At 36.6% G+C, this 21,813-nt stretch overlaps 1 protein-coding gene across 2 annotated transcripts in view; it reads right to left on the bottom strand.

Annotated features, from left to right (window-relative positions):
* Nucleotides 1-13,124: 13,124 nt before the first annotated feature.
* BMP5 (bone morphogenetic protein 5) overlaps nt 13,125-21,813 on the bottom strand; it is a gene marked incomplete at both ends in the record, with an annotated part of 126,312 nt that continues 117,623 nt past the window's right edge. The window contains 3 exons of one of the 2 annotated variants that reach the window (XM_080699803.1): nt 13,125-13,274; nt 17,104-17,214; nt 19,504-19,580. In XM_080699803.1, coding sequence (XP_080555929.1) covers nt 13,125-13,274; nt 17,104-17,214; nt 19,504-19,580 — 338 coding nt within the window. The remainder of the gene's footprint in view (nt 13,275-17,103; nt 17,215-19,503; nt 19,581-21,813) is intronic. The other variant, XM_080699804.1, reaches the window with a different exon arrangement.

Below are 21,813 nucleotides of genomic sequence, written 5' to 3'. Positions count from 1 at the left end.
ACATGTACAGGAGGATAAAAAAAAAAAGAGGTATTTGTCACTTATTTACTGTCAAACTCCCTGTCTTTAGTTATGTTCCCCAGCAGCATATCCTAAGACAATGATTCTTGTGCAAGGAATTTATTGAGAAATCCTGTTACAGAGACAGTGTGAAAGCAAACAGAGCAGGATAGAGGGGAGGAGAAGAGGAAGTCACCGGTGTGATAGGCAGAACACTGTCCCTGGCAGAGATGCCCAAGTCTTAATCTCTGGAATCTATGAATATATTTTCTTTTATGGAAAAGGGAACCATACAGCTGTAGTTCTTGAGACAGAGAGATTTTCCTTTATTACTTGGAGAGGCCAGATCATAAAGACCCTTAGAAGTAAATGAAGGAGATGAAGGGATGAAAGACAGAGAAATTTGAAGAAGCTGTCTTTGAGAACCAAGGGATTGCCGGGCGTGGTGGCACAAACTTGTAACCCCAGCATTTGGAAGGCTGGGTGTGTAGTTCAAAGGGGGGTCACGGTTTGCAGATGCCTCAGCCACTACTTAGTGACGCCCTGTGCAACTCAGTGAAACCCTGTTTCAAAATAAAGAATAAAAAATAGGGCTGGGGTATAGCTTGGAGGTAGAATGCCCCTGGGTTCCATCCCTAATATAAAAAAAAAAAAAACCAAAAAACAAGGTATTAAACACAACTCAAGAAATGCATATGGCCTCAAAAAGCTGAAAGTATTATGAATGATTCTCACCCAGAGCCTTCAGAAGGCACTGTGACAGATATAGAATATTTCCCGATAAGACCATTTCTTACTCTTTGGAATTGATATAACTGGGTCATGAGGGTTGTAATCCCAGCAGTGGATAAATCCATTATTTATCTGGGCTGTGGCCTGGGTCCGTAGGGTGTGGCTGGAGGCAGTGGATCCCTGGGCGTCCACCCTTGGCGATCATATATGGTTCCTGCTCCCCCTGCTCTCTCTTTTGCTTCTGACGTCAATGATGTGAGTAGTGCAGCCCACGTCCCTCCTTCCACTGACATCCCCGGAGACCCACAGTCCCCGAACTCACAGGGACCGAGCCCAAAACCGTAAGAAAATCTTCTTTTCTCTTATTTACCTGGTCAGTGTTTAGATTATAGCTGTAAGAATGCTGCACAGAACAGGAACACAGCACCATCAACACTGACTTTAGCTCAAAGGAATATATTTTGAACTTTGACTCCCAGAACTGTGAGATAATAACTTTGCAGGTTTTAGTCTCAAATTTTGTAGTAATTTTTTTTTTTACAGAAACAATAGACTAATACACTAAGTGATGATGAAATACAGGCATAAAGCCATCAAAGAACATCTTGACTGCATCCAACAGGAGAGAGTCCTGGGGCGTAAGTATTGCTGCAGAATTGCCCACAGGTATGATAGGAGGTCTTGTGGCTTTGATATCACCACACCTGCCTCTGTTGATGGTCAATTAGATTATATTCCTGAATATTTCTGTCGCTTGGCTGGAGAAGAGAAGAGAAAGAAGCTACAAGCTTCAAGACATTCTAGAATGAACACTTACCTTCTTTGGTAATCCTCTCTTTACCTAATCTTCCTTTTTGAAACTCTATTTTATGTGTAGGATCATTTTAAGATCTCTCTAAATGTACATTTTTTTTCCAAACCTAAATCTCAAGTCATCATCTGATTCTCTTTTATTCTACTTTCTAGTTTTCAGCCTAGCAGAGTCCCTTTTTTCCTAAGGTATAGTCCAATTCTCTTTCTCGCAACATAAAGTTCAAAAACCAAAGATTATGGGCTATATGAAAGAATGCTTCAAAAACTGCAGGGAATTACCAGGTGTGGTGGTGTATGCCTGTAATCCCTGTATTTGGGAGGCTGAGGCAGGAGAATTATAGGTTCAAAGCCAACCTCAGCAATTTAGTGAGGCCCTCACCAACTTAGTGAGACTTGTTTCAAAATAAAAAGTAAAATAGGATTGGAGTTGAGCTTAGAGGTAAAACTTTAAGAGATTGAAACTTGTGTTCAATCCCAGCACTACAAGAAAACAAAAAACAAAAAATCCAAATGATTGGAGAAAAGAAAGAAGTTATAAAGGAAAAAAGGAAGAGTATTTGAAATTGGTGAAATAAAAAAAGAACAAGGGAGAAAGAAAATCTGAGATTCATCATCTGAGATGAGGTACAAAACAGTAATAATCTTATTAATATTTTTTCTTGGGAATCAAACATGTAGTAACATGTAGTGATGGTACCTGATTAAAAGTACTGTCTAAGGTCATTGGTAAGCAAATATCTGGAATACTGTGGATCTGGTGCTATGAAACAGTATAAGTAGTATAAAAAATGAGTATAAAGAATGAGAGGTAGTTTGCATTTGGAAAGTTTACTTCAAAAAAATCATAAATTTTAAAGCTTAAAAGTAAGCTCAAAACATAATTCCAATAATGAATATCCTGAAGCCCAAACCTTCCCCCTTTTATCTAAAAAATAAATCAACTTAAAATTCAGGTTATTTAGTTTATTTATTATTTCATTAACTCATTTGTGATTGAGTGATATCAATAAAGTATAAGCACTGACTATATTCTAGAAAAAACAGAGGTGATATTACACATATTCACAAATAATCCTTGCTATCAGTAGCCTTATGGCCAGATAGTATAGGACATAAATATGAAGCTATCAATAAAATTACTTAACAATATAAAATGATAACATATAATATTTAAATACTTTTCAGGTGGCTAGGACTAATAAAATTAGTCTAGAAATTAGATCACTGAAGATAAACTGGTTCATGACACACTGTGGTTAGTTAAGTAGCTGTTTTGAGATGGTGGAATAGTCAAAATGCCTAGTCTAACTCACTAATTATTCCCCAACAACACACACTTCATTATACTACAAAGCAGCTTCAACCAGCTTTTGTTTGAAAAACTCTGTACAGATTATCTCCACCATATGAAAAAGCAATTGCCTTCTTCATCTGATCAATGCGTTACTTAACTGTGTAAAGATTTAACCAGCTGTTTATTATTTCACCCATCTTCCAGTTTACACGAATTAATACAGAATTTGAACAACTGCAGGATGGGAATTCAAGACTCTCTTTGGTACAGAGATGGGTGGGCTCTGAAATTGAATTCTCATATTGAAGTAGAGATTCCATTTACAAAAGTATTTCTCTACCCTGTAAAATAATCTTATTTATATACCAACAAAAAAGCAAACTCAAATTTTATCTATTTTATATGATTGAGCAAAGCTACATTTCTTTGTAAGATATTTTATTCCTTGAAGTTTTTGTTTGTTTGTTTGCTTGTTTTTATGGTGCTAAGGATTGAGATCTTTCCATTTAAGACTTAATTTCAAATTATTTGGGCTTCATTTTCCTGGAGTTGAAATTATATCCAAAAATTTCAAAGTAAAATTAAGAATTTATCAACCTTGCAGAATGCTTATAAATCAACTCTACATCTCTGGTTTGTCAATTCAGTCAAATTTGCTGAAATCAATCAGAAAAAAAATTGTGTTTAAATTAGATTGATTCCTTTTTTAAATCCAGAAATACTCTGGCCAGCATTTTAAAATACCAATACTTATAAAAGATCCTCAGTTAATTCAACATGAGTTAAAATGTCTGACATGACCCCATGACCAATATTTTGTTACTTTTTCTTATGTAAATTTTAGCATACTTATCTTCAGCATACAAAGTTTTTTTTTTTTTTTTTGCTAACATACAGGCTACTAAGACACTGATTTTTAGTAAATTTCATTTATTTTTTTATGGCATATAGAGTATGTGTGTGTGTGTGTGTGTGTGTGTGTGTGTGTGTGTGCGCGCACACACGTGTATTACTGTAAATTAAACCCAGAGGCACTCTATCTCTGAGTCACATCCCTAACCCTATTTTATTTTTAATTTGAAATAGAGTCTTGATAGGTTGATGACAATCTCACAATCTTCCTGTCTCAGCCTCCCCAGTATCTGGGATTAGGGACATGTGCTACTACACTCAGATCCATTCTAAAGACTCGATAATGTGTTTATATTTTACACAAGGATCTCAATAATCTGGAATAAAATTATAGTATCAGGCTTTCTAGTTTCCTAACATATCATGCATTATTCTGTGCAATATTTTGCAAAACAAAGGTTCTGTCTCTTTAAGAAGAAGTACACTGAAATTTTCAAGGACTATGTAGCTTCATTTGAAGGAAATGAGTTATCATTAGACTTCATTGACACTGGCATTATATCATGGAATTGAGCTCTCAGGAACTCAAGAAGAAAGTACTAGGAGCATGTTCAGGATGGTGGAGAAAGACTTACCTTAAGGACATTATTACATTTTGATCAGTTACAAGTTAGGAAGATATGATCGAAATCTTGATTCAAAAATAATTTCAAAATCAATGTGCTATCAATTCCATAAGTAAAATAATTTTCCATAAGTTTATTTTTATGCAAAAACTCTGTTACCTAATATATTTTCTTTCATAACTTTTTTTAACATATACCATGCTAAATTTAGGTGGAGTTTGCTGAGAATTATTTTGCTACAGGAATAGATACCACTCACCAATGTCTCTTTCCATGTCAATAATTATATTTGAAATATTATTAACAGGTAGGTTTTGTTATTATTATTATTATTATTATTTGCAGTACTGGGAGTGAAGCTCAGAGGCATTCTACCTCTGAGCTACACCCCCAACCCTATTTTTCATTCTTTATTTTGAAACAGGGTCTCACTGAGTTGCAAAGAACCTCACTAAGTGGCTGAAGCTGGCTGAGAACCCTGATCTTCCTGTCTCAGCCTCCCAAATGCTGGCATTACAAGTGTGTGCCACCACACCTGGCTGGTTTTGTTATATTAAGAATACTCATGTAGGTTTTGTTATTATTCCTAAGAAAAGTCAGGTAGGTTTTGTTATTATTTCCAAATTTAAAAACATACAAATATACTCCAGAACATGTAGTGTCATATTTTATTGTAAGAACATAGGATTTTAATTTAAAAGGGGCAGAGAGTAATTCAAGAGTTTTTTGAGCTGTGTGTGGCGGCCCACGCTTGTAATCCCAACATTTGGAAGGCTGAGACAGGAGGATCCGGGTTCAAGGGACAGCCTCAGCTACTTAGTGAGGCCTTTTGCAACTCATTGAGATCCTGTGTCAAAATAAAGAATAATAAAAATGGGGGGCTAGGGGTGTATTTTGGAAGTAGAATGCCCCTGGGTTCCATCCCTAGTACCACACACAAAAAAAGAGATTTTTTTGTTTGTTTTTGTTTCTGGGTTTTTTGTTTTGTTTTGTTTTTGGCATGTAGTACTAGGGATTGAACCTAGTTGAACCTAGGGGTGTTCTACCTCTGAGCTATACCCAAGTCCTATTTTATTTTATCCTTTTATTTTGACTCACCATCTCATTAAGTGGTAGAGGGCCTCACTAAGTTGTTGAGGCTGGTTGTGAACCTGTGATCCTCCTGTCTCAGCTTCCTAAGTGCTAAAATTACAGGCGTGTGCCATCATGCTTGACTAATTGAAGAGTTTTAAGCAAGGCCAGGGCATTACTAGAGTTTTAATTTAGATAAGTGGCAGAATTGACCAAATCCTTGGAATGATTTGTACAAATAGAATCGGAAGAGAAGCCTGTTCAGAGGCTTCTCTAGGAGGAGTGATGAAAAAGAATCAAGGCTAAGACTAAAAGCAATGAGATTGTTTATGGATTTCAGCATCTCGTTTTGTTTGCACTATATAAATTCACCATAAAACCATTCTCAGTAATCATCCAGAAAGCCTTTACCAGTATATGAGGATGGACAGGCATACAAAGTCATTTTTCTTATTCTTGGCAAGATTTTGTGTTAGCCTTCTTGATGGCAGTCACCACTAGCATATAGTAAGACCAGGCTAGCCTGCCGGAGCCCAGTGGCTTAGCCAACACTGCCACTCCTGCTTGACAGCTGCTAGAACCAATAAATGGCAGGCACATGGTGGGCATGGGAGTGAAATGTGCTGACTATCCAGTCCCATCAGATGCTTAAAGTGACCTCAGCTAAACTAGAATGGCCATTGCTGAACCCCTTCCCAGTTGCTGATCATAAAGTTGAGAATTAATAAATCATTGTTATAAGCCACTAAAATGTAGGGGTGCTGTTTCACACAGAAACAGCTCAGATACAGAGTATCTGAACTTTAAAAAACTCAATAAACACAGTCATTCTTACTGCTATTCATACAAAGCGATGCAATTGCAAATAGCTCCTTACTCTGTTAAATCACTTTCCCATCCCTTCGGGATATTTATTATCTTAAATTTTGAGTGCTTTAATCATTCCCTTGGTATGTTTTAATGTAGATATGTACATATGTCTATAATATATTATTTGGTTTGCTTTGAGATTCAGGAAAAGTACATCATATTTTATAATCTCTGATATACTTTATTTCTTCAATATTATGTGTGTAAGATTTGTACATACAGTTGTGCTTAGTAATTTCCATTCCTTTGTAGCATGATACATTTGTTCATATTTTATAGAATAATATCTGCATCTTGTGTATGTTTTACTTATAACATGCATCTATTTATTATTATTATTTTATTATATTATTATATATTATTATTTGCTAAAATCAACCATTTTTCAGTCATTTTATTGCATAATTTCCTAGTTAAGACCTTTAGATGTGTTTTCAAGATGAATACTGAGGAGAAAAATCTTTAAGTAATAGGCATGTAAATGTTCTTCTTAACATGAGTATTTACATTGTTTTCAAACTTACTTTTATCAATTTATACTTCCGTCAGCAACAGAACATAAAAATTATGTGCACCCCTATAGTCAGAGCTACAGTGTTCTTTAAAAACTGACAGTCTAATGCGAAATGTTATCCCATGTGGGGTCTTTATTTGACTTTCATAATTGTTAGGTTGAAAGTTTTTTCATATATTACTTGACTATCACTGATTTGATACCATTATTTCTAAGTAGGTTAAGTATTTGTCATTATTATTTCATTGCATGACCCTATCCACATTTTTATGAGAAGATGCTTAGAAGGAAAGTAAGAAAACAGATTTTTTTTTTCAAAACACTCATTGTACTTAAACATACAGCAGCCTTGGCTGGGCTTTTCTAAGCCAACGTTGTCTAGGATATAACACTTCCTAAGAGAGCTGTTAGAAATCTTGAATAGTAAAACAGATAAAATACAAAGATACTTAAAAGACTTCTCCAGGCCCCAGAGACAAAGTTTGAGGCACCAACATTTAAAGTTAGTAAAACTGAACTAAGAGAAACCAGTTCAGATTAAAGAAAGTTATCAGAAGAAAAATCCATATATTCTATGTAATTAGCATGGACTCATAATTCATGATTAGGTTTAAATGACAAATATCTCTGAACTCAATAATAATTGTCATCTCATGGAAGAGGTACTGGTTTCCTAGTTCAGACCTAATAAACATTTAGGAGATTTTGATACTAGCATTTATACTGCTTTCTATGATCCAAATTATTTTGCAGTGGTATATTCTACTATCTAGAAAACAGACATTTTTGTTACCTAGGTCTAAATGCAAAGTAACGGCCGGGCGTGGTGGCGCACGCTTGTAATTCACGCACTTGGGAGGCTGAGACAGGAGGATCGCACGGGTTCGAAGCCAGCCTCAGCTACTTAGTGAGGCTCTCAGCAACTTAGTGAGACCCTGTTCTCTCAAGCAGCTGAGTTCTGCTTGAGGAAAAGAAGTATTGACCTGAAGGCTTTCAGCACGGCACAGCGCAGTGCAGGGAGAGGTTCCTTCGGTCACATGGCTTCATGAATCAGGTTATCTCTGTTTACGGAGAAAGGTCAATTGAAAATCCCCTTAAGTTTGCAGAAAATAAACTTGGGTACTCATTTTCTAAACATGTTCATGCAGTTTTCTAATTCCATCTCTCAGCATTGACAAGTTAATCCCGCCTTGAACCTTTATCTGCAAATTCTTTTATTATATTCTTAAAGTTTCTTTAGTTCACATAGAATTATCTCTGGCTAAAATTATTGCTATTTTTTGTTTATAAGATTGAAAATTTATTATGCTATTATTAATTATTGTTATTTTGCATTTATTTATTTATTTATTTATTTTGTGTGGTACTAGGGGTGGAACCCAGAGGCTTTCTACCTCCAGGCTATACTCCCAGACCTATTTTATATTTTATTTGGAAACAGGGTCTCACTAAGTTGCTGAGAGCCTCACTAAGTAGCTGAGACTGGCTTCGAACCCGTGCGATCCTTCTGTCTCAGCCTCCCAAGTGCGTGAATTACAAGCGTGCGCCACCACGCCCGGCCGTTACTTTGCATTTAGACCTAGGTAACAAAAATGTCTGTTTTCTAGATAGTAGAATATACCACTGCAAGAGAATTTGGATCATAGAAAGCAGTATAAATGCTAGTATCAAAATCTCCTAGATGTTTATTAGGTCTGAACTAGGAAACTAGTACCTCTTCCATGAGATGACAATTATTATTGAGTTCAGAGATATTTGTCATTTAAACCTAATCATGCTGTGGGTAATAACAGAGAAGGCCACTCTGGTCCCACTAGTACCTCGTATCTGCTGTGGTGATCACTCCGTGTGGCTTTAAATGACACCACATGCTGAAGACATTCACATTCTTATGTCTGGCCAATGATCAATCCTAGGACTGACTGATCATTCTATTCTCTTTCTTAGCACGTCACTCAGAAGTTCATGTGCCCTCAACTAAGTACTCTGCTCCTGGGAACAATCCTATGATGCTTTCTTCCTTTCTGTTACTTGAGCCTAAGTAATAGGCACCATCCTTAATGGTCCTTCTCTCCTCTTACAGGAGAGATTAATAGGTGAGTCTCCAGCCTGTGATCCTCTTGTCTCAGCATCCCAACTGCAGGTACAAACACCGCCACACCCTGCTGATACACCATTAGAAACACAAATAGTAGCTCCTTCAGCTCAAAATATCCTATGATAATTCAAACTCTTTTTCTTGGCAAAAGATGTTTGGAAAAAAGACTTTCCGCTCCTACCCTGCACACACATCCTTTCTCTCTTCCTCTGCGGAGACTACACTGTCCTTGACTTTACCTCTGAAACACCAAATACACATTTACAATCACTGCTGCCTTCATATGGAATGCCCTACCACAGGTCTCTACATAAGGTAGTTCTTTTATTTCTCTTTCTCTCTCTCCTTCCTTCCTTCCTTCCTTCCTTCCTTCCTTCCTTCCTTCCTTCCTTTCTTTCTTTTTTTTTTTTTTTTTTGTACTGGGGATCAAACCCAGGGCCTTTATGAAAGTTTTTTTTTTCCTGCTTCAAGTTATAAAGAATTAGATCATTCAGCAGGGCTTCAGATTGTTTTCCTCATTTTATCCAGATTGAACTAAAGATGAAAGACATTTTGAAGTTATTGGGTTAAAATAAAAAATGAGAAATCTCCTTGGTCTCAATTTTGACAGTATTTCTTTTATGCGTGCTTTATCTTTTCTATTAAAAAATGAAGCTAATTACTACTCATTTCCAAACCATTTGTTGAGCATCAACTCTCAGAATGACTCATAACTTTTAAAGAAACTAATAAATGAGTGAATTTGGTAAGACTTATCTCAATATATAGAACAAATATAAAATACTTGCAAATAACTACAGTAATCAGTGTGATGTGAACTCTTATCTTAGAAATAGTGCAGCAAGCCAGGCGTGGTGGTGCACGCTTATAATCCCAGTACTTGGGAGGCTGAGACAGGAGGATCGCAGGTTCGCGACCGACCTCAGCTACTTAGTGAGGTCCTCTGCAACTTAGTGAGATTCTTTCAAAACAAAGAATAAAAAATAGGGCTGGGGTGCAGCTCAAATAATGCCCCTGAGTTTAATTCTCAGTTCTGTAAAAGGAAGAAGGAAGGAAGGAAGGAAGGAAGGAAGGAAGGAAGGAAGGAGTGCAGCAGCATTCATAATAGCCAAATAATGGAACCAACCAAGGTTTCTATCAACAGATGAGTGGACTACATATTTATGGGGTATACACACAATGGAATTCTACTCAGCAATAAAAAAAAATTATAGCATTTAAAGGAAATGGATGAACCCGGAGAACATTATATTACGTGAGATTTAGCCAATCACAGAGAGTGAAAGGGTATGTATTTTCTCTCATATATGGAAGTGAGGGAGTAATCCAGATACCAGAGGAACCTCATTTTCTGCAATTTCTTTGTAGATCTTAAAGGCTACATCTGATTGGCTTTCTCCTGCCTTTGAAATGTTTGTTTTTCAAACACCCGTATCAAATCTCAGAACAGACTTGGTAATTTTTGAAGAATACCTCTTTATTTAATTGATAGCCAAATATAGATTTGATTTCTACCTAAATTAGAATGAGTCCTGGAATTGATATTTTCTCTTCGGTTTTTATCTTAACCAAACTTGATAAAACACAGATGGATATAGGTCTCCTTAGTAATGTACATACTTTATCAAAGACAGGTTCACATCTATCTTAAAAAAGTTCCAGGCCAAAAACACACAAAAAAAGACAAGTAAAAGGAAAAGCTTAGCAGAACAGGTAATTGGAGATGGTTTTGATGCAGGATGATAGATTGAGTACTTGACGTTTTCTTTAGTTCAATGTAAGCTATGTTTTTGTCTAGGTTTTTTAAAAAGTTAGTATCTGTAGCTTATGGCCTCTGTTTCCCATAATGGCCATTTCACAAACAAAAACACAGGTGAAACAGAGAAATTGAAAATAAACACACAAATAAAAGAAAAGAGCCATTGCATTAAGTAGCTAAAGCACTTGAATTCTACTGGTTAAAATAGGGATAGTAGTTAAATATTTCCAAAGTAATACCAAGAATGTACTGATAGCTATTAGAGATAGTGTGACTGAGTATATGTGCCCATATATGATATTTTAAAATGCAAAAATAGCCAGACATAGTGGCATATGCTTGTAATTCCAGGACTTGGGAGGCTGAGGCAGGAGAATTACAGGTTTGAGGCCAGCTGCTGCTACTTAGTGGGGCCCTCTGCACCTTAGTGAAACCTTGTTTCAAAAATAAAGAATAAAAATAGAGATAGAGGTATAGCTTGGAGATAGAATGCAATCTCAAGTACTATAAATATGAATAACAATGTCAGATATATTCTTTCTTATATCAAAAGAATAACCAATTATTTTTGCTTTTTAATATTTTTTGTTGTTTCAACAAATTAAGAAAGGCTGTAATTATGAATTAGTGCTTTCTCCACTTAATAGTAAATTAATTATTAAAAATACAAAAATTCAGTTTGGGCAATCAAATTCACAAATATCATACAAGTGATAAATATTTCTATAGCCTAATTTTGATGTACTTACATTTTATATCTCTCTTAAATTAAAAAAAAACAAATCAAGCACAACAGACACTAACATCACAAGTTTAATATAGTTTAAAATATAGAAATATATTTGAACAGCACATTTAAAGAATCATACAATAGATTTTCATTTCTTATTCTCTTAATGGTACACTATTAATGAAAAATATATTACTTAATGTAATCCCCAAAATAGTTAATGTTATATTTTATAGGCTAAATTGAATTTTACAACACTGTGATACACCTGAATTAAAACCAAACCCAGAATGATTTTGAAGCCATTGCTGATAAAAGTTATGTTTCAAGGATCCAAGGGTACGATTAATAAATTGTTTTACAAATATTTTAGGCGAACTGTAAATAAATCTAGCCATAAGGCCACTATAAGTAGCAAGTTATCAATCTAAAGTTCATTCTTCAAAAAGTCAGTGCTCATTAAAGAAAGGCCTTTGCCAGCATTTAAACAGAGAAAATAAATTAATTTTAGAGGGAAGAACACTCATGTGCAAACACACGCGCACACACACACACACACACACACACACAAACACACACCAGAACCTTCCCATTTGGAATTATTTGGGCATGGAGGAAGGTCTACAAAATCCCTTTGCAAAATCAGGTGTTCCTTGAGCTCCTTCTCAAAGATATGAAAAATGGATTTCAGCTGTTTGTTTGAAATGGCAATTCTGTCAAAGCCATTCTGGGATTTGGGGTAATTTCCTTCAGTTCAGTTTCAGTGCTTTTACCCCCAAATACAATCCCTCGCATCGCATCAATCAGCAAACTCAGTTATAAAGGAGAATTAAAGAAAATGGCTCTGCCAACATCCTTGGCTCCAGCACATCTTACACAGAGACTCTCGTCTGCAGGGAGGGAAGCGGAGCACACATAAATGTTTCTTTATTTTGGACTCACTTTTAAGTCTGAAAGAAATATCTGCAGCAGTAGTGTTCTAGATAGTAGGCAGACATGATTTATTTGAGGTAAGAAGGTTGTACTACAATTTTTTTTAGTGTTAAGTTGGAAAGTTATGGACACTGGCTCAAGGCTGTCTCCACAGAATTTCTGAAGCTTTGAGCTCCTTGTAAAACCTGCAGTCCAAGAGCCAAGAAGGAACGCGCCCCTAGGGTTACACCAATCCTGTTACGGCAAGCCCTTGTAACCGTTGTGTGCAATCTTGCTTCTCTGTTCTGTCTACTGCTTACTTATTCAAATCCACTTCGACATTTCACTTTATCTAATGAAGCAGAAACTCTAATATTAAGATTGTGCTCAGCCAAGCATTTTTTTGGTTTTGGTTGTATTTTTTAAGTTTTATTTCTAAATAAATATCCTATCATAGTTTTCATTGGCATCCTATAACCAACTGTATTTAATTTCTTTCAACAATATTAAACAAAGGAGTTCTGTTTAATCTCAGAAAATTATATAGAATTGTATTTGAAAAAAAATACTGAAATAGAATAAAAGTGGATTCTGCGTATCCCACCAAAAGTTAGACTGGGTGATCTATTGTATAATGTTGTGACCTATAAAATAGACTTTACTGATAAGGCATCAACCAAGGAGAATATATACCTTTAAATAAATAAAAATATCTATATACAAGGTATTGTACACAAGAAGAGAGATGAAATGAGCCAGACTAATTTTAGGATACTCCCCTTTTGTCTGCTTTTTATTGCAGTCATAGACCTTAATACATTTTCTTTTTTGTTGTTACTGTAATTATTTAATATTAGTGGCAGCCACATGAGCGTACTACCATATTTCTGTATTTTTTTAAAATGACATTGGAGCTGTCATCAAAGTACAAAACAGAGATGGCATTTAATTTTGTTGGAGCACAACAAGGCTTTGGTACATGGTCAGGAAACATCAGATGAACCTGGAAAAGAAAATATATTTAATGAGTAGGGAGAACATTTTGTTTGCAGCTTTAAAATACTATGCTCGAGTTCTCTTTCGGGATGGATAAGGCACACCCTTAGTCTGTCTACTTTTTTCCTCTTGATGGTGAATGAATGAGGTGGGGTTGGGGCTGGTAGTGAAGGATGTATTCTTCAACATTGACATCAAAAATCAACCCACCCGTTGTAGTTACGGAGCGGGGATTTGGAAAGTTTTCCACCAATAAAGAAAATTCCCCGTGGAATATTCAGTGGAAACTTTCCTGAGGGAAGAACATAGCAACTAGCATAGAGTTGCTCTTTGTTGAAATGCCTTTTTCTATTTACATCATGAGAAATACCAAAATTATAAGTACAAATCAACAAAGACACACAGTTGGACCGTAGAAAGATTTGGATGTATGGATTATTTTTAAAGCATAATTAGACTATAAATCATAAATGTTATGTTGACTCTTAATATTCCATGGTAAAGTAAGCATAAAATCATAGTGAAATACAGTCCAGATATAACCCGGTACTTGCTTTAAAGCAATGATTTCAATGCTTCTCCACAGAACTTTTTTTTACCAGATTGGCTAAAGTTTAATATCATTTTTCTTTCTTTCTCTCCCTCCCTAGTTCTTAGACAAGAGCCAAAAAGTAAGCTAAGCTCAATCAGAGGCAAGATACCCAGATATTATACAAATCCATATCCATCTTCCCAACAGCATGAAAAGGTGGCTGTGCACAAAAAGTGAAAAGCTTCAGTAAGAGATTGGAGCTGGTATTTTATCAGATTGGCAGTTTGTCTATGAGTTACAATAATTGAGCGAAGAGCCCGAATATGGACTGTGGTCCCCCCTTTCCCACCCACTGCCCCGGCCCTTCCCCCAGAGGAGTTTCTGGGAAGTCCCACTGATGAGTCTTAAGGGATCTACAAAACGCAAATACAGCCTCTTAGAGTTTTGGCTGCAAGTTGTCCCGGCTGAAATGTTATAAAGCCCCGCATGAAGACAGAAAGAGCAGGAAAATGAGGTGATCTGACATGAATTTGAAATGCCCTAAGACCTCAGGAAACCTAAAGTTGGAGACTTGCTACAAATTTTATATGTGGCAGCCTGAGCTCTCATCGGCTTTATCTTCCATAACCCACACACACATGATTGATAACCCCCTGCCCCGTTCCAATGGCCTTGGCAGCCTCATGCTGTAGCCCCTCTGAAAAATGAATTGTTCTTGAATGATTTCTCATACATACTAGTCAAAAACACGCTTCCCTTTCACAACAAACATGCCTGTCTTCTTGTTTCATCTCCTTCACAGAACAAATGTAGAACGTGAAGGACGCCAGGAAAAAAAAATCAAACTTCCCATGTAGGCTTGAGTTTTGATGACTTAGGTCCTACATCCCAGGGCAGTGACGCAGAACAGGGTCTTCCTCCAAGTTCATGTCAGAGCTTTGAAAAAAATGTTTGTTTTTCAACATTACCCTCTAGTCTACAGCTTAGAAGTTGACAATATGCAATTATATATTTATAAGCAAATAGAAAAATGAGAGAGAGGGGGCCTATCTGGCAGAGGATTTTTGCCAGTAAGTAAGCTTTGCTTAGCCTGAGGGGACTTTTGATATGGGAGATACATACAGCAGAAAACAATCTTCTGCATTCTTAGTCATTGAAATGACCATGTAAAGAGGCAAAGGTCTTTCTGAGAAGCTAAGTGACAGTACTTTATAATGAATGGGAGTTGTTCCTCTGTGACCCTAAGGAAAGGCAGTGTCCGTGGCTGCCCCTTCAAAAGAGGAAACAGCAGCATTGCTCTCACAAACCGGTAGAAGCTGGAGGAGCATCACACACCACCTTTGAGGCGCCTACCTCTGCCCCGCCCTCAGAACGACCTGCTAGCATCAAAAAGTCCTGTTTATAGACAGCGTGGGAGGAGCTACCTTTAACTCCAGGATTTTACTCTGTACCCTGTATATGGCACCTACATAGGCAATCTCATTTTTAAAAAGATCATTTATAAAAGACGACCTATCAAAACGCATTTCTCTGTTTTTCTCTTCCCATTATCATAGATATGCATTCTTGGGGCTAAAGTTGTTGTTGTTGTTGTTGTTGTTGTTGTTGTTGTTGTTTTTGCTCCTGTGGATTTCACCTCGGGGTGTTCTGTCTCTGAACTATACCCCCCCATTGTATTGTATTGTTTTATTTTGAAACAGGGTCTATTAAGTTGCTGCGGCTGTCCTTGAACCTTCCATCACTGTGTCTCAGCCTCCCTAGTACTGGGATTACAGGCTTGTGCCACCACGTCTAGCCTCTTTTTTTTTTTTTTTGCAGGTCTGGGGATGGAACCCAGGGGCATTCAACCTTTGAGCTATATCCCCTGCCCTATTTTATATTCTTTATTTTGAAACCGAGTCTCAGTGAGTTGCAGAGGGCCTCACTAAGTAGCTGAGGCTGTCCGCAAACCACGATCCTCCAGTCTCAGCTCAGCCTCCCGAATGCTGGGATTACAAGAGTGCGCCACCACGCCCGGTTATGTGTCTAGCTTCTTGATGCCTAATTATTTTGCAGAATTTTATGAAGTTAATGAAGATACCAGGAAACATCAAGTCACTCAAGTATTTTACCTTTAACTATCTATGTCTATATCTATCTCTCTATTTAGGTACACATAGACTACATATACAGATATATCTAAATAGAGATATGTTAGAGGAAAATGGAATACTCCTCCTTCCCTCAGCTTTAAATTTTAAATTAACTTTGGGTGAAAAGCAACATTCTTGAATCAAATCCTCATGAATTTTCAAGGTCTAAAACCATTTCACCCAAAAGATAGCGTTTTCTAACATCTCCTCCTGTTTTATTGCCATCCACCAAGCAGCAAAACCCCCATCATTAAGTCTTAATTTCAAAATGGTGTGTCCCTCCTTTTCTTCCTAGGTACACAGAGTTATAATTTTCATATTGACTCAAACGTTAATTTGGAATGAGATCATATAGCCTAGTATACCTTCTCTGAGAGTCTTACTTAATATTCCAGAAATCATTCCTTTATCACACCAGTGGCACACATTACAAGATAGAACCGACTTCCAAGACATTTTGTATATTTATTAAATATAGTAAAATCCGAGATCCCCACGTCAACATTTCACTATATTGTCCACAAAAATAAGCCTAGGCTATATAACATTCATCACTGCTAAATCCCTGGGACTACGGAAGAGGAAAAAAAAAAAAGGCCATTGTCACTTTAAAGAGGACAGAAGGAAGAGAAAGAAGGGAGAGGAGGATGAAGAGGAGGTGTAGATGCAAAAGGGGAAGGACCGATTAAGAAACAGAAATAACTCTCCTATTTGTTGACCACACTGAATAACTTTTACAGTGCTGGAGTATGTCACAGAACATTTTAAAATAAAGGAAGCAAAATACCTTGGAAGAAATTCATCACAGCTATTATTCTTCAGGGTTATTGTGATGGTTACTAATGAATTGCTAGGTTAAAAACAGCCCCTGGGATCCTGCCTGGTTAGTCACGCTGTGTAATGAAGAAATCAGGACCGAATGATCCGTTCATGTGACCATTCCAATTTTCCTAGCTGAATTCTTCCCCATACTGTAATCAGTATAACTATATAAATCAACCTGCATTTCCCAACACCTATACCCACGATTGTCACCTTGGATCTAAAAAACAGTGAAGGAATTTTAGAAGAGATGATGATGCATTGATAATTTCAAATTGATGTTTATCTTTAAAACAAATTTATATGGTGCTTGCCTTTCAATATTTAAACCCTGCAAAAGCGGAACATACCAGAGTCTGGACGATGGCATGGTTGGTGGCATTCATGTGAGCGTTGAGTGGAAAAGAACATTCCCCATCACAATAAAATGCAGCATATCCTTCTGGCGCTATGATCCAGTCCTAAAATGTACAAAACCAATAAAGCATAATATCGCTTAAGTGAAAATAAGGACACTGCTTTGTTTATATGTGGTGCTGGGGATTGAATCCAGGACCTAACGTGGCCTAGGTAAGCCCTTGGCCACTGAACCAGGTCCCGAGACCCCAACCGTTCCTAAAATATACTCAAATATGCTTCATATGAATATATTTTTCTTCTTGGTCCAACATTTACTCTAACAGACTCTCCCACACTCTTTAACTTGAAGTTGAAATTTTGCAACAGAAGTAGAAATATTTTCACAATAATTTGTTCTCTCTAATTTCTCCCAAAAGGTTGGTATGTAAGATATTCATAGCATGAATTAATCCATATATATACCTGAATAAAATCGTAATTATGGGATAACATTATAAATATTGTATAAACAGGAAATCCCATGAACTCTGCAAAGTTTAAGTAAACCAGAAAGGACAAGGAGAATACACTTAATTGAGATAATTCTCATTACTTCTAAATAATTTATTTCTAGTTTTAAAACTCTGAGAACTCCTAAAGCTTTAACATTTGTTCCATGTGCTTTTTTTTTTTTTTTTTTTTTTTTTTGGTGGTGGTGGTGTTGGTGGTACTGGGGTTCCTGAAAACCCTTCTACCTCCGGAGGGATACACTCCCAGACCTATTATTATTATTATTTTTTTTTTGAAACAGGGTCTCCTGGCTGGCTTCGAACCTGCAATCCTCCTGTCTCCGCCTCCCAAGCACGGGGATTACAAGCGTGCGCCACCACGCCCGGCTCCATGTGCTTTTATTATTCTTGTGTTAACTTTGTAGTTAACTTTGTAGTGTGTAGTGTCTTTGGAAGAAATGAACTGGACCAAATTCTTTCTGTATTTTTTTCTTTTATGTGTTTCTAGGAATTGAACCCAGGGACATTCGACCTCTCAGTTATACCCCCATATCCCTCCCTTTTAATTATTTTTTTGTTTTCAAACAGGGGGTCACCAAGTTGTTGAGAATCTCACTAAATTGCTGGGGCTGGCTTTGAACCTGTGATACTCCTGTTTCAGCCTTTGAAGTACTGAGATTATAGGTATATGATACTAAACCTTGTTTTTTGGTACTAGGGATAGTACCCAGGGAGGTTCTATATGCCTAATCCTTTCTATTTTTTTATTATTTTTGAACAATCACACTAAATTGCAATGCTGGCCTCAAACTTGCAATCTTCCTGTCTCGGCCTCCTAAGTACTGGAATTACAAGTGTGTGCCATTAAAGCCAGCTCAAATTCCATTAAAGCCAGCTCAAATTCCTGAAAACTATACATGAAAGATTTTATGAAGATAAAAAAAAAAACTGTCATCTGGAATGTTTACCCTGAATCTTTACCAGATTTAAGAATTATTGAATTATGTTGAAAATTTACCCAAAAATTTAAAAATATTAAATTTTAATATCATCTCTCAGTAAGATTGCTCATATTGAGAATCCATTGCATAGGAGTATAAGAAGAAATATGAAAAATTATTTTAAGCCGTACCCACATAGAGAAATTAAAAACTATTCTAGTTAAATTTTCCTCCTGAAGTTATTTGTGAAATAAATTTAAAATAATTATAAAGTAGTAGTATTCTTCTGGAAGGCACTGGGGTTGAATGCAGGTCCTTGCCCATGTTAGAAGAGTGCTTTGGCTCTGAGCCACATACAGAGCCCTTTGTATTGTATTGTATTGTATTGTATTGTATTGTATTGTATTACTTTTTAATTTTAGGACAGGGTCTTGCTAAGTTTCCCAAGCTGGTGCTGAATTTTCAATCTTTCTGCCTCAGTCTCCTGAGTAGTTAGGATTTTAGGCACACATCACCACGCTCAACCACTAGTAATAAGATTTTTAAGGGAAAGAAAATCTTGGTGCATATACTTTATGATGGAGACATTATCACTGGTAGATCTGTTTCCTAATTCATAGTTTGGTATCTTAAGGGGATTCATGTAGTTGCTTGTACTAATCTGAAGAAAATATTCTATTTGAACTAAATTAAAAATCTGTGATATTCACACAACATCATACACTTTTAACTTCCCAAATTTCATAGAGTATATTCAGATAGTTCTTTTTACTGTAAAGACCTGATAATTATGTTTCAATGGAAAAAGACAGTAGAAAAATGAGAATGACAGGATTAGTCACACACTGAATAGTCATCCCAAAGTGACTATTATATTGAAAACATAGCTGACAAAGATTGACTTTCTAAACACTCATGACAAAGCCAAAAGAAAGCACCTTAGTTGATTAAAAATTCTTACCTGCCATCCCAGGTCCCGGAAACTCACATAGAGCTCATGCTTTTTGCAGGCTTGCTTGTGTTCACTGGTATTATAATCTGAAGATTTTAAAAAATATATATATTTCATTTTAAATAAGTGGTTGCTTTTTGGATATATTGTGATTTTTTCATGAGATCACTGACAAGGTTTCTAAAGGGGGTTATATTTGAAGATGTAAAACATGCAGCTTGATTCTTAAAGCTTAGAGCCACTTATCAACCCTGTCAATTTTAGTCATGTCACTTGTCCTGCCTTGTGAAGTTCCAACAAGAAATCTGCCACCACCACTGTGACAGGGCACATCTCAGCACCTGCCACTCATTATGCTCACTAATTCAACCATGCACATGGGCATTTAATACATTAATCTACAACAAATCTTCATACAATATTATTTAAAGTCTTCTATAATGCAGATGCTGGGAATCATACTCAGTTGAGTTTATTTTAACAAATTGTAAACTCAGGATACCGTTCAATTGAGTTTTTGATCATCCCTGTTATGGATCTATATAGAAGGTCCCCTGAAGAGCTTGTATAATAACATGTAGATTTGATATAACTAAATCATGAGAGTTGTTAATCTCATCAGTACGTAGAGCCAGTGTAATGAACTTAATGGGTGATAAGCTAGGCAGATGTGGTGTGACTTGAAAAGGTGGGTCCATTGGATTTGGTCTTAAAAACTATGCTTTTGTCTTTGAATTCTCTTGTTGCTTGAACTCCCTTGTTTCCAGACTTCATGGTGTGAGAGCAGAGCCCTTGCTCCCTCCCTATCTGCTTCATGCCATCATGCCCTGAGCACTACAGTCCTGGCCTGACATGGGATGAACCTATGAAATCTCCAGAACTGTGAACAAATAAATCTCCCTTTCTCTATGTTGTGTAGTGATCAGGCTTACTGAGTAACAACCCCGAGAATGGTGACCCAAATAAGCCCTCAAAATCCTCTAGACTCTCTAAACTGCATTCTTGGAAGACAGCTATTGTCCTGTGGCCAGGGTTGGAGGTGGGACAAAACAAAACAAAACAAAAAAAACGGGGAGTCAAAATACTTTATTTTTCTTTCACTCTCACAGCTAATCTGTCAGGAAATCTCGCACTACTTTTAGTTACATCCAAAATCCAACCTCTCTGATCACCTCCGTCATTGCTCCTGGACCACAACAACATCCTCAGTGCTCTTCCCCATGCTTCTGCCCTTGCTTCCCTACAGCAAAGCAGCCAGGTGAGTCTTTTAACAAGTCAAGATCATGATGGCATGTGTGAGTCAACATTTTCACGGCTACAATCTAAAAGACTGACCATGTAACTTAGAAGAAGGAAGACTTAGTTGCTCACAGTTTAGTCCATATAAAACTGGGATCTGCAGATCATGGAACATGGCGGCCTTTACAAGGAGAAAAGAGGGGAGCACATGGGATATGCTCCTCACATCATGGAGGATATGAGCTGAACAGCCTTCCTCTAGCTGCCCTGCCACCATGTCCTGCCATCAGGACGTTCTGCCTTCATACCAAGACCTCTGAAACCATGACACAAAATGAAGTTTTCCTCCACTAAATTGTTCTTATCTCATTGGGGATTTTGGTCTCAGTGACAACAAGTTGACTGACAGCTCTCTCACTCATTTCCTATTACTCTTCCTTGCTCCAGCCATGGAAACTTCTTGCTATTACACACACAGTTGAACTCGGTCCCACATCAGGGCCTTTAGTCCCTGTTCTGGAAACACACTCTCCTTGATGGCTAATTCCTGCATCTTCAAGTCTTTGCGTAAGCATCACCTTCTTAGGATCCCTTCACTGACTGTCTTCTTTAAAATTGCAACACTAACCTTGATAGTCTTGATTTCTCTTTCCTTGTTGTGTTTTTCCTCCATTTCACTTATCATTTTGTCAAATATTATTCTATTTACTCATTTATTATACACAAATTTTTTATGTTTTCTCTCCCTAAAATTAAAGCTCCACTAGAGTAATAAACTAATTTGTCCCCATTTAGTTCACCAACATATCCAAAGTGTCAGGCACAATACCGAAATACAATAGGCATTCAATAAATAATTGAGTAATCAAAAAACAAAATTCGCATAGTGTTCTACAAATGAGTTGAGGCAAAAGATATATATTATTTCCATTACATATTTTGAAATGTAATCTGAAATCATCCTAACATTTATAATTGTTAAAAAAAAAGGGTTAATTATGAATACAGAACTCTATAATCTTGCATCTGTAATAAAGTAAAATACCAAACAAATGTAGAACTGTGTTAGTACATCTTTCT

Source organism: Muscardinus avellanarius, assembly GCF_963383645.1.
Source record: "Muscardinus avellanarius genome assembly, chromosome: 8".
Classification (NCBI taxonomy): Eukaryota; Metazoa; Chordata; class Mammalia; order Rodentia; family Gliridae; genus Muscardinus; species Muscardinus avellanarius.
The sequence above is the reverse complement of the archived record's forward strand: the minus strand, read 5'-3'. Positions and strand labels throughout refer to the sequence as shown.